This window comes from Convolutriloba macropyga, chromosome 5 (genome assembly GCF_964194025.1).
Source record: "Convolutriloba macropyga chromosome 5, txConMacr16.3, whole genome shotgun sequence".
Classification (NCBI taxonomy): Eukaryota; Metazoa; Xenacoelomorpha; order Acoela; family Convolutidae; genus Convolutriloba; species Convolutriloba macropyga.
Window position 1 is genome coordinate 28,477,332 of NC_134472.1, and position 13,203 is coordinate 28,490,534.

The 13,203-nt window shown below is 39.0% G+C and overlaps 1 protein-coding gene across 4 annotated transcripts in view; it reads left to right on the forward strand.

The window, feature by feature from the left end:
- The window catches only part of LOC142339292 (potassium/sodium hyperpolarization-activated cyclic nucleotide-gated channel 3-like), a 77,243-nt gene that overhangs the window by 49,038 nt on the left and 15,002 nt on the right, over nucleotides 1-13,203 (forward strand). For all 4 annotated transcript variants that reach the window (XM_075389206.1, XM_075389208.1, XM_075389209.1 and 1 more), the window contains 2 exons: nucleotides 6,297-6,515; nucleotides 8,608-8,754. In XM_075389206.1, the coding sequence (XP_075245321.1) occupies nucleotides 6,297-6,515; nucleotides 8,608-8,754 (366 nt within the window). The remainder of the gene's footprint in view (nucleotides 1-6,296; nucleotides 6,516-8,607; nucleotides 8,755-13,203) is intronic.

Consider the following 13,203-nt stretch of genomic DNA (forward strand, 5'->3'; position numbering starts at 1 on the left):
ATCTTTTGTTCGGAATTTCGCTGATCGAATCACTCCGTCGGAACCTTCAAATGTTTCGGTTATTCGACCCAGATTGTAATATCCACGTTTGTCACTGTCTTCCACTAACCACACAAGATCACCCTGCTGAAGACTTCTTTCCGTTGTGAACTGCCATTTCTTTCGACTATTCAACGTTGGCAAGTATTCTTTACGGAATCTGTCCCAGATGAGGTCTGCGTAAGCTTGTGTTTGTCGGAAGAGCTTTCTATGATCAACAAATTGCTCTGCACCTGATAGATACGGTAAACAAAGGTTCTTGTTGCCAAGTAGGAAATGGTTTGGAGTAATAGCTTCTAAATCGGTAGCATCAGAACTGACTTGTGTCAGCGGTCTAGCATTCAGTGTCTGTTCGACAAGACACATCGTGGTTGACAGAACATCCTCCGTGACTGATCGATTGCCCAGCACTGCGTGCATTGCCTTCTTGCAACTCCTAACCAGTCTTTCCCACACTCCTCCAAAGTGTGGTGCTGCAGGTGGGTTGAACTTCCATCTGATACCTTGTTGAATCAGATGTTCTTCAATTCGCACCCTGTTCCATGCTGCTATATACTCTGCCAGTTCTTTTTCAGCTCCAACGAAGTTTGTCCCGTTATCGCTAATCATTTTGACCGGTTTGCCTCTTCGTGCAATGAATCGCATGATTGCGTTCAGACAACAATCAGTGTCTAATTTTGGTGCAATCTCTATATGTACCGCACGTACAGTAAGGCATGTGAATAGACAACACCAACGCTTTTCGTTTCTTCGACCAATCTTTACTGTGAATGGTCCAAAATAGTCTACGCCCACATTCGAGAACACTGTTGATGCCACTAATCGTTCTTCAGGTAGATTTGCCATTACTGGTGCCTTTGTTTGGGCTTTTCCCTTTCGACATCTAATGCATTTGTTTTTGATCGATCTCAAAGCATTTCGTATGCCTAGGATCCAGAATTTTTGCTGGACTATGTTTCTGACATGTTCAGTACCTTCGTGATGACTATTCTTATGTTCATTTTGCAAGAATAATTCAATTACATGGTGCTTCCAATGTGACAGTATTGGATGCTTCGTTTCGAAGCTCAATTGACTTTTACCTATTCTGCCTTGAGCACGAATAAGTCCTTGCTGGTCTATGAATGGTGAAAACTGGAGGATTTTGCTGTTTTTTGGAATTTCCCTTTCAGCCTTGAGAGATTTCATCTCTTCAGTAAACTGTTCTTGCTGCAGTAGTCTGAAGATGCTTGCTTGTGCATCCTCTCTTTCTTCAACACTTAGTGTTTTTGTTGCCGGTTTGTGTTTTTTGAATACACGCTGTATGTATGCCATTGTATTTACTAGTCGATTGTAATTACTGAACCGTTCCCACTGAATCATCGGCTTCTTCTCTTCAACCTTTGCTGAGAAGACCATTTCGTCGTTTTGTTCATCTGAAGCAAATGTTAAATTCAACTGTTCAGGCCATTCGTTCTCTCGTTGCTTCAACCAGGCCGGCCCTGTGAGCCATTCGCTTCTCTTAAGTTCGTCAACATTGATCGCTCGTGTTACGATGTCAGCTGGATTGTTAATACCACTCACATGATTCCACTGTGAAACATTAGTTGTGTCCAAAATCTCAGCCACTCTGTTTGCAACAAACACCTGTTGCTTACGGTGGGAGCTGTGAATCCATTGCAGGACAGTAGTGGAGTCTGTCCAAAAGTTGCAACTGTGAATCTTCGATTCGTGTTCCTTCACTATCTGATCTTTAAGTCTCACCGCCATCACTGCTGCTTGTAGTTCCAAGCGTGGTATGGAAAGGTGTCGCATCGGTGCGACTCGGCACTTCCCGATTACAAATGCTAAGTCTGCTGAGTATTCTTTGGGCTTTGAACGTAGATATGCCACAGAGCACATTGTGTCTTCAGATGCGTCTGCAAACACATGAAGTTCCCATTTGTCCTTGGCTGTGCTGAAGTATCTTCTATCAATGCTGGTTTCTGCTACTTCTGGAAGCTGCGCCTTCCACTTCAGAAACTCTTCTTCTTCGTTAGGTTCTACTGAGTTGTCCCAATGTTGTCCATTTTTGGTCCAGATGCTCTTCAGGAGTCGTCTCATATGGACACTGATTGGTGCTAGAAACTTCTGAGCTTGTTGCTCTTTCTTTGATTGACTTACAACATTTATTTTGGAAGCATAAGTTCCTATGTCCCACCATGATTGGATATTTTCTGCCACTTCCACATCTTCTGTGAAGGCAAAATGACAAACATTTTGACTTTTCTTGCCTGTCATGGGACCACTGACTACCCATCCTAATTCTGTTAGGACGGCGAAAGGCTCACTTCGTGTTCCAATCTTATAGTCCAATGGACGTTGAATTTCGTAGGCATCTTGTCCAAGTATGATGCCTACTTCCATCAGGTTGAATGTTCTGTTAGTGAGAACATTCAGGTGTCTAAATTTGTTCTTCAGTTCCTTGTAGTCATATGTTGTGTTTCCCAACGAGATTGATGGGTGTGCAAACGCTTCAATCGAATGCACCTTTGAATGTAGTCCCTTTATTGTGATAGGAACCTTCTCTGTCCTCAAATCTTGCGTCCCATGTATGCCAGCTATGTTTAAGGTAACGTCCGTGCCTTTGGCTTGTAGTTGATTCTTGACACTTTGGTCGATGAATGAAACTGTTGACCCACTATCGAGGAAAGCATAGGTAGTCAGCCTGTTACCACCACTCTGAACAGATACCGGAACTATTTGAAGAAAACTAGTAACTTGGTTACTCTGGTTGATTGTTGCTGCGCTTACGTTAACTGCGTGACTACCCTCGTCCATTTGGTTTTCTGAGTGTAGCAGTCTGTTGTGCTTGTTGGTACATCCATTTATGCCGCACGGGTGGACTTTACAATCTTTGATTGCATGCCCTTTCCCCAGACATCCATAACATAAACGTTCTTTTCTCACTGCTGCATAGCGATCGGTGACATTCATATTCTTAAATATTGGACAGTTCCATATTTTATGAGTGCCATCCGCTAGTGGGCAGTTGTTGTTTTGCATTTGCTTGGTTTCTTGCAGGTTTGAACTTGCACTGAAGTTCGATGTCTTCGAAAATCGTTTTTCTCTGTTTGTGTTGTGTCGGTCTTCTTTCTGTTCCCCTTTAAACGATGAAAACCCTTCATGCACGAATGCCATTCGTGATAGCCATTTTTCAAACAAGATTAGATCAGGCCAGTCCTCGTCTTTGTCATCGACGTAGAACCACCATTTTTCTTTAAGAACTTGAGGTAGCTTATCAACTGCCATGTACAATGTCGAACTTGATTGCAAATCACCAATATGTTTGTACTCTTTGAGCACGTTCACGAAGTTAGATACAATAACAGAAAAATTAATCAGGCTGGTTGAATCATGAGGTTTCACTTGATTAGCTTTTCGTAGGCTCTCGAGCTGCGCATCTATAATTACATGCGGTCTTCCAAATTTTCTTTCTAAAATGTTCCAGGCAGCACTATAAAACTGTCCAGAATAGCCCATTCCCGAGATTGCAGATTTTGCTTTGCCTGTTAGCAGAGTCTTCAAATGGCTCATTTTTTCTGAGTCGGGAATCGTGCGTTTATCTACTGTTGCTATGAACATGCTAGACCACTCAGGCCACTCCAGTGGGTTTCCGTCAAAATTGTTCAACCTCAATTTTGGTAAACTACTGCTTGAATGTCCAGTGTTGTAGTACCTTCCAGCTATCGGCGATATATCCCGCCCTTCAACACTAACTGAGCGTTCGCGAGAGTTTGGGTACCATGGGTAATGCCTCTGCTTATTGCGTACAGGGCTGACATCAAAGCGAGCTCTTGGTCGAATTGGTGTTTGCGTGTCGTTCATCGAATTCGCCCACTCCGAGACATCTCTCCCTTTTGGGGTCCAATTGAAAGGTGACTTGTCACGCGCCTTAGTCGATTGAGAACGGAAGTCGTCTTTCTCCAACGCTGTTTTTTGCAATTGGCGCTCTAGGTCTCGCTCTTTTTCCCGAAGCTGATGTTGCATCTCTAGTTCTTTCATTTGCATTTCTAGATCCAACCTCTTTCGATCAAATTGTGCTCGTTCGATTTGCAACTTTGCTTCAAATTCAATTTCAAATTCCTTCATTCGTTCTTCAACCCGACGTTTCACTGAAGATGTTTCCGAAGCGTTCTCTGTATCCTGGTTGATTGTCCGTGTAACCGTATTCGTCGTTGCATTGCTTGTGTTACCATGGTTTTGGTTAAACTCTGGAATTCCAACGTTTTGTTCTAACTGATGCACATTATTCGCAGGCGGTTGCTCTTCATTGGCATGAAGAGTTGACTGGCTTTGCTGGCTTGACATGTTTGTCTCTCCGTGGATATACGGTAACCACTCTGCGTTCAAATATTGAAAGTATTTTTCTCTCTCAAGTTTGCGTTTTAAAGAAATATCTGGGTCTCGGAGAGTCTCAGCTTTCTTATTCACGAGTTTTTGAATGCTGTCGTCCAATTGCAGTATCTGCTGATAAAGAGTCTTGAGCTTGCTTGGTCGATCTCGATTATCAATGAGCTCAAAACCTTCCTCCTGTTTCTCAATCCACTTGTTTCGCAAGTTGTTGATCTGGCGATCCAAAACGCTTTGACTCTGTGACGGAGTCACTTCTTGTGTACTTCGGGACTGCAGTTTGAATCTCTACAGCTCCTTTATTTGTTTGCTTTAATTTAGTTTTTGCTTTTCAACGTTCCTATTTGCTTTGCCTAATTGGCTTTGCGTTGTTGAAGTGTTCGTTGGGTTTTGTTCTCGTTCGTCGATGACTTCGTCACTTCGACTGTGGGGTTGGACAGCAGTTTATTCCACTGTCCGGGTCGGCGGACCAAATGTAACGGCTGCTCTCCTTGTGTTTCACAAAGAAAGTTTTACACCGCCCAGTTCGTTCTGAGTGGTTACAAAATCTGTCCGGATACTTCGTTTATGCAGTTCGCTTTTGTAACTGTATATCCGCTCTGCTGTACTTACCGTTGCATTAACTATTTTAGTTCGTAACTATTTGCTGATCTTAGTTTTTTCAACTATCAATTTAAACTGGATTGCTACAGATCACACAATACGGGATCTCTTTATGTATACCAGTTCAATCCGATAGAAAAAACAAATCGAAGACAAAGATATATGTCTAAGACCTGTTTGTGCAAAAATATTTAAATTTAAACCTAGGTTGGCTTTTGCTGTTTGTACTCACAAGTTGAGAATACCAGACGTTGGGGTTGTAACAGTTGAATTTCAGCTCCAATAATTCGATGATGCAAGACACAGTAACAGAATTTACTGCTCAAGAATAATATTTTGAATACAAGACACAGTAACAATTTACTGCTCAGGAATATTTCTAGTTCAAGGCACAGTAACACGTTATTTACTGCTCAAGACAATTTTTTTTTGCAATATTTTGCTGAGTTATACTTTAAGCCGTTTTCTGCGGCTGCTACGTTGAGTTCTGTGTGTTGCTTTTTGTTATTTCCCCCTTTTTCTCTTTTTTCTCACGTGACAAACTGTAACTAGAACTAGAACTATAACTATAACTATTAAATGACTAAGACATCAGAAAGTGTTTTGTTGAATAGTGAAAAGTAAATACCACTGTTTATGGTTTCTGGATATCTTAGCGAGAGTCTACAGGAAAAAGTGTGCTTTTATGGAACCTTTATGGTATGTGAATTAGCGTCTTTCTACAAGGGTCAACCCGCTTTACTTATCCCACATCAACCCAAATGGAAACCCATATATAATCGGATCTTGTATTAATAAGCAAAATTGAATGATTCAAAAGGTTTTTAATTGTAACCCCAGCCGAGACCAGATGTTTATGATGCAAGATTTTGCTCGATTTTGGCAAGATTTTTTAAGATTATTGCAAAAAATTGTCATCCGAGATTTTGATTACTCTGGTAATAATTAAATCATGAGCATACTTAGATCTTGCTAGGCAAAAATTTCTTTGTAACAGGTCATGTTTTGGTATCTTTCTTATCAAGAAGGTTATCAAGTTTTTTTTTCACTGGGTTCTGAGCAAGTTGGATAATAGAGATATTTGGTTGTTGATTTCTTGGACAGTATTAAAGGAGAGTTTTGCTTATATTGTTGCATTGATAGACATGGAAATCATGTGCGTCAGTAAACTAACAAAGAGTGTTTTTTGCACAGTCTGATAAGAGGTGGAACTCATGATTACGGTGTGAGGTCATTTGAATGGTCTTACATCTTCCTCTTTGGCAAAATGCATAAATGTTTAGACGAAAGACTGGCAAGAACAGTACAGCTGGGCCCTGTTCCGTGCCATGTCCCACATGTTGAGCATCGGATATGGACAAGAACCCCCTCAGTGTCTAATGGATTTGTGGTTTGTCATCATCTCTATGTTGAGTGGTGCGACGTGCTACGCTCTCTTCATAGGACACGCCACCAACATGATACAACAATTCGACTCATCAAGACGACTCTTCGCTGAGAAAGTTAGCCAAGTTGGGAAGAGAAAATAAGAGATTTTTCATGTTCAAGGAAGTTCTGGGCCTCTGAAGACTTCTAAGTAAATTGACCTAGAATGAAAACATTTGCCTGTGAAAAAGGCAACACGTGCTTAGCAATTTTGTTCTGACAGGAACTTTCAGAGTCTCCAACATTTTCTCTCATTTCGGCCACTCTTTTTTTGATCATTCTTATTTTCCTCCATTTAGCTCAATTGTCGTTAGAACCAATAAAGCCTCGGACATTTTCTGTGTTTCAAGAACTCTTTTGGTAAACTTGACGAAATTTGATGAAAATAGAGTCACATTTTTCCATTAAATCAATTAAAGCAGGCATGCCAACGTGATTCGCATTTGTTGAATTTGAGCAGATTTATATCCAGCCCAGTTTCGGTCTAAAAACTTTAGAAAGCGGTAAATGGTGATCAAAAAGAAACCAATCTTTATCCTACATAGTGTGTGTATCAATTATTTCGATTAACACAGTTTTCTCTGAAAGTTCTAAACAAATCATTAGAAAGAAGTTGTTTCATGTTTCGATGAAATTTTGCAGATCTAATTTACACTACTTTTGGTGCATCCAGTTTAGAGGACAATCTTTCACAGCTTTTTGTCCTCTGCATTACCTCAATCGCCATTTTCAAAGGCTATTTTTAAAAAGAAGAATATTAATTGAATACACATTTTCGTTTTTCAGTTAAACGCCTTGTTTTGCGATTTAAAAGAATTGGACAAAATTTTGTTAGAATGGTTAGAGTCGTTAGAATGATTATAAGTAAATAAATTATTATAAATGTGTTTCTGCGTAATCGCAGCGGAGCAGCATTAGGCTTTCAGTCTGCAATGTATTAACACAGCCTGTTCTCAGCTGTCCTTTTTCAATTGTTCCCCACATTTCAGACTGTTAATTTGATGAGCATGAATGCTCTTTTTTGGTGACTTTGGCCCCTTTTTGTGGCGTCTGAGACTTTCACGTGGTACCACTCTTGCAGCCAACATTGGTCAGGCTATGGTCAACCTGAAGCTATGGTTAAGTAAGAGCTCATCCTTACACAGACAGCTTCACGGAGGCAGGATATTGAACTCACAATCATTGGCGTGTGACTCACACACCTTACCTCTCGGCTATGACGTCACATACATTATAAAGTCGATGTTGTCGAACCGATTTAATTTTACGAGCCTTTGAATCGAACTTCGTTCATTGTCACTATTGCATGCTGGAGTCATTTTTGTTTTAAAGATATTTTTCAAAAACGGAAGTATAAGAGCAAAAAAATATGTTAAATAAAATTGCTTTGATGCCAATCTGTCATTTTTGTCTTCAAGTAGAATCTCATCACATTTCGATTTAACGCAAACAATACTTTGTAGCCTGCAAATATGAATCATTTGATGACTGGAAAGAGAAAATACTTCCCAGTAAACATTATAAATTAAGAACGGTAATTGTGTCCAGAGAATGAAAAAAATAACTCACTGTTGCTGCTCCTGATTGCTGCACAATTAAATTTTTCCATAGTCAACGTTTCCCTGTTTAAATTGGCTTCTACAAGGGTTGCATAAGTTTAGTCAGTCGAAATCAGACTAATAATGTACGAATACGGCAGTTTGGCAGATTAAAAGAGTGTGCATCATGTGTGGCAAAATGGCTGCGATTTTCTACCACGTTCTGAAAAGACGACATTTTTCTGCCAGTTTCATTCAAAAAAATGTTTTAGCTGAAATAATAAATTATTATTTTCTCTGTCATATTCCTACAAGCATTATAGCACTATTGTGCTTGATTCTCACGATTATTGCTATACAAAGAGTGGCAAATATAGAGTTGCGGGAAAAGTTAGTCTAATCAGCAGCACAATGACGTACGTTGAGCAACTGTTGCAATAGCAACCAGAGTTGCTTAAAAACATTAACAAACGGTTGTTAGTGCGGTTTTAAAGTCACTGCTCAAGGACTCAGCTTTGCCTCGAATGTGGATAACTTCACGAAGGTGATAACATCCATGTGGTGATATTCATTTTCAGATTCACTGTTTTTGAAAGATGAATGATATTCAATGTGCGTGTCTTTTGTGCAGATGCAGCAGATAGAAGAGTACATGGCCCATAGGAAGTTGAATCCGGAATTACAAGTGAAGGTTCACAACTACTACGAGTACAAGTACAAGGGGAAGATGTTCGACGAAGACATCATACTTGATGAGATGAATGAGTGCTTGAGAGAGGTAAGGAGTTGTTTTTGACCACTCGCTTATTGTCTCAGACGCATCCGCCGCACACACGCGCGCGCGCACGCACGCACGCACGCACGCACGCACACACACACATAAACACACACACACACAAACACACACACACACACAACGCACACACACACACACACACACACACACACACACACACACACGCACGCACGCACACTCGCGCCCGCATATACAGAACACAGATAACTAGAGATTGTAAAGTTTATCGTCTCAAAATTTTATGTTTGTTCGGACACCATTTTGGTAAAGGGGGACTATATAATCAAATGTTTTTTGTCCATTCTACATTTACCAATAGGCATTTGCTTCGTAGATAATTTTGAGTGGTATCATTAGATTGTCCTTTCAGCGAGAAATTTCAAATTGCAATTTGTTTTTGGATTTCGTTTTTCCCGCTTCAAATTTCATGAAACGATTGATACTTGACCTGTCAATGTTCATTTTTTGCGCCACTTCCATTTTAAATCAATTTAAGATTTTTCAAAATCAAAGTTTTTCAAGCTATGTATTACAAAAAAATTTGAAGCAATTTTTTCATTAAATAGCTTTATTTTTATGCCTTTACCTTTCGCAAACTTGCGTGAAACTTGCGTAAACTTTTTATTCGCGGACCTTTGAATGTGTTGAGTTCATACCTAATAGTTTTATTGATTTCGTCCGCATTTCAACCTTTTTTCCCGTCAAATGTTAGCTCAATCTCCTTAATGAAAAGTCCTTATTTATTTCTACTGAAAAAAACTAACCGGGTCTTGTGCTTTAATTTATATTCAGTTCAGACCCAAGTGAACATACACAACCGTTGCATTTATAAGACAATGATTTTAAAGTTAGACTTTTCATTTTTTGTAGCTTGCTTGTAATTATTTTATCTTTGCCAGTATTTGCTTTTCTTTGTATTTTAATTAATTAGCTTTACTACAGAAGTCTCACCATTTATTCTTTGGCTGAATTAGAGTAGTTAGATGTGAATCTATCTACCTGGATTGCACTGAATTATTTTTTCAGCGCTGAATCATGATAACTTTTGTTCTGAATTTTGGACTGCCAAGTATCATGATCATGTCAAAAATTAGGCTGATCAGAGTAAAAAATCAGGACAACCAAGTTTCTCTGAATTTGTTCTGTACTACATGACAAAAACAGAATGTGGCATTACTGATCAGAACAAAATTTCAGCATGAAGAAAAAATCTCAGAAAAAAACTCAGCATGTAAATACTCTGAATTTACTATGAGAATAACGAAAGATAAATAAAAAATAGTAATTTCAGTAAAAAAAATAGTCATTTCAGTCCAGTTCTCTGTACTAGCATTTCCGGGATCTTCTTCCCAGGATCTTCTTTCATTTCTGAACTCCTCATTTATGAACTGACGATGTGGCACACCTGCTCCACATCTGGGAAGAGGAAGAACACTTCAACGATGTGGTGCCTCCGTGAACTGACCATATGGCACACCCGCTCCACATCTGGGAAGAAGGACCAAATGATTCTGAAGTCTGAAACAAAGCAAACAAGAGCCAAAACTGGAGTACAAAAATAATAATAAAAAAAATAATAATAATAAAAATAGAGTCATTATTAGCTAAGCTGGGCACTCTGGGCTCAGGTCTGGACAGCGACTATGCAGACTATACTGACTATTCAAGGATCCAAAATTTTATTTCGTTAAGGTTACATCGCTCCCCAAAACTGTTCAAGAACGGCCAAGAGAAAATCACCGCTGGCTAAACTTCATGATTTATTTGTGCAATGCCTCAGTGCGCGTTTCGTGTTTTAAGCATATGGTTACGTGACCCTGCAGAAGTTACTTCGAAATTGTGACTTAATTAATCGAACCGCTTCGCGACTCTCGATAAACGCCCAAAGTTCTCAGTGATCTCAAGCAGAGTAACGTAAGCATTACTTATTGTAATCCTTGAATATATAGCACAACAATTGCTCCAATTAATCTTTTTGTTGGTACCCCTCTTGAGGAGGAGGAAATATATGCCTAAATGGGTTTTTTGTTCAGACAATTTTGGCCGATCGATAGATTCATCGTAGAGAGTTGAGACTGGTATCAGGAGTTTAATTGTGCTATGCTAAAACGATTTTTTAATAGCAGCAGGCTTTACTTCGGCGTGAGAGCAATCGAGATCACTCAAAATGATGAACAAAAGCGTGAAAGTCATTTGAGAAGTCAGATTGCTCTAAAAGAAAAGCGCAAAATGGCTGAGCAAAAAATTGCATAAAAAACACACGCCTTTACAATAATTGCTATGAATTTCCTTCAAGAGCAATTAAAAGACTTACCAATATTAGATTGCCATGGTCGAGGCGAGGCCACTTCATTTTTTACAAGACCACGAACAATCATTTCGGGGCCCTGAAAAATATGGGAAAGGCAGAAACCCTCATAAAAATACAAAACCAGGTGTAGTTGTGCGACCTTAGACTGCTCTGATCAGACAGATTGGGTTGCACTAAATACGAACAATTTCGCGTCGCACGAGAGTCGCACAAAACTTTTTGGTCGCAAGGCAGTCTGATCAGAGGGAATTGGGCCGCACGATGGTCTGATCAGAGGACAGAGTCTGGGTGATGGTCATATAAGAGCAGTCTAGGGTCGCCAAACTTAACCTGAGCAGTGTTAAAACATGCAAAATAAACAAACAAAGACAAGCATCAAGTTCAATTGCAAAAGAACGACGCATATAGACAAAAATCAAAGAACACAGGAAAGTTAACAATAACAATTCATTGCCAGCAATCAGACTCGGCAAATTCTTGTAATACAGACAGAATAAGAGCTGCCATATGTTGAAAACCTTCCCCATTTTTGTCAAAGTGATACTCGCAATCATCATCGAAGTCAGCTCTTCTAATCATTTTAATTTTCTTGAATTTGTAGCCTAAGTGGGAAATCAAAAAGACGTTGGGGGGGGGGGGGTGAGTTGGAAACACAAGTCATTGAGGTTATGTGGCTGCTGCTATTGTTACTACTACTACTACTACTACTACTACTACTACTACTACTACTACTACTACTACTACTACTACTACTACTACTACTACTACTACTACTACTACTACTACTACTACTACTACTACTACTTCTACTACTACTACAGTTCTTTACTGCGGTGGTAAGTTGTGAGGATGGGATCGTCTCCAAACCCATACTTGGCTACTGGAGAGTTGAACTGGACACTGGGAAAGGTGATGATGACGTTGAGAATGAGGTTGTAGTGTTTGTGGTTGTCGAATTATCAAGATGGGTTGATCTCAGCTGCTGCTATGAACAACAGATCACCCCCCCCCCCACCCAACCCGTATGAATCTGGATCTGGATCTACTGGATCTATCTGTTACTGGATCTATCGTAACGTGTCCTTACGGCGTAGAGGACCCCATTTTGCATGCAATTCATTCATGCTCGATTTTTTTTGGTGGAATCAAAAATTTCAAAATTTGCATGAATTTTTTTCTGATCATGGTAAAAATCAAGTTTAATCTGTCAAGTACAAAATCATGTTTAAAAAAAATTTTCTGAATTTGTCCTGCTCATAAAAACTTAAAATTGGACTGCCAATGTACTGATTCAGAAGTGATTTTGTGAGTTAATATGGGAATTTAAAGATTCAGCGCTGAATTGTCCTGGGACTAGGGTCCGGGTAGTTGATATAGTTAAACTCTATTTGCTTTTTTATCTTTGGAATTATCTGTTTTAGCTTTCATCTCTTAGTATTTGTTAGTTTTTTTTTCAATAATCAGTTTCACAACAGAAGTATAAATTTTTAATTTATTGGATGAGCTGGAGGAGTAGTATGTGAATCTATAAAGTAACAAGGCGGCTCGTTAATGTGCGTTCGCACATGATGTTCCGACCCGCGCTCACCTACATTTTTGACTTAACTGGCTTTTGACTTAAATTTTTGACAATGAGATAAACAAAAATAGATGTTTGAGTTTAAAAAAATTGTTACACAACCAAATTAATAATTGAATTAAGTATTGCCTTGCCTCATTACAACGAGATCTGCCAATAAAAAACTACGACAAAAAACAACAACAACAAAAAGGAAAAACAAATTGCACGGCAAAAACTCAAAATCTAAAATTTAAAGCACCTAATATCAACGTCAAATTTTAATCAGCCAAAACCCTAACTACACAAATTTAATTTTTCCTAACTAAGCTGCAAATAGTATTTTTTTAAAATAAGACTAGGTAACAAGTCGACAAACCGAAGAAATAATGAGGCAATAATCAAAAATCAAATAACAATTTTTTAAACAAAATAATTTCAAAAGTCTTAAAAAACAATAGCTTTTAACGAAATAACTCTTGATAAATTTACTAAAAAGTCATAATAAAACCATTAGGAATAGACTTTGGTTAGACTAAGCCATCGGAATGGACTAATGAAG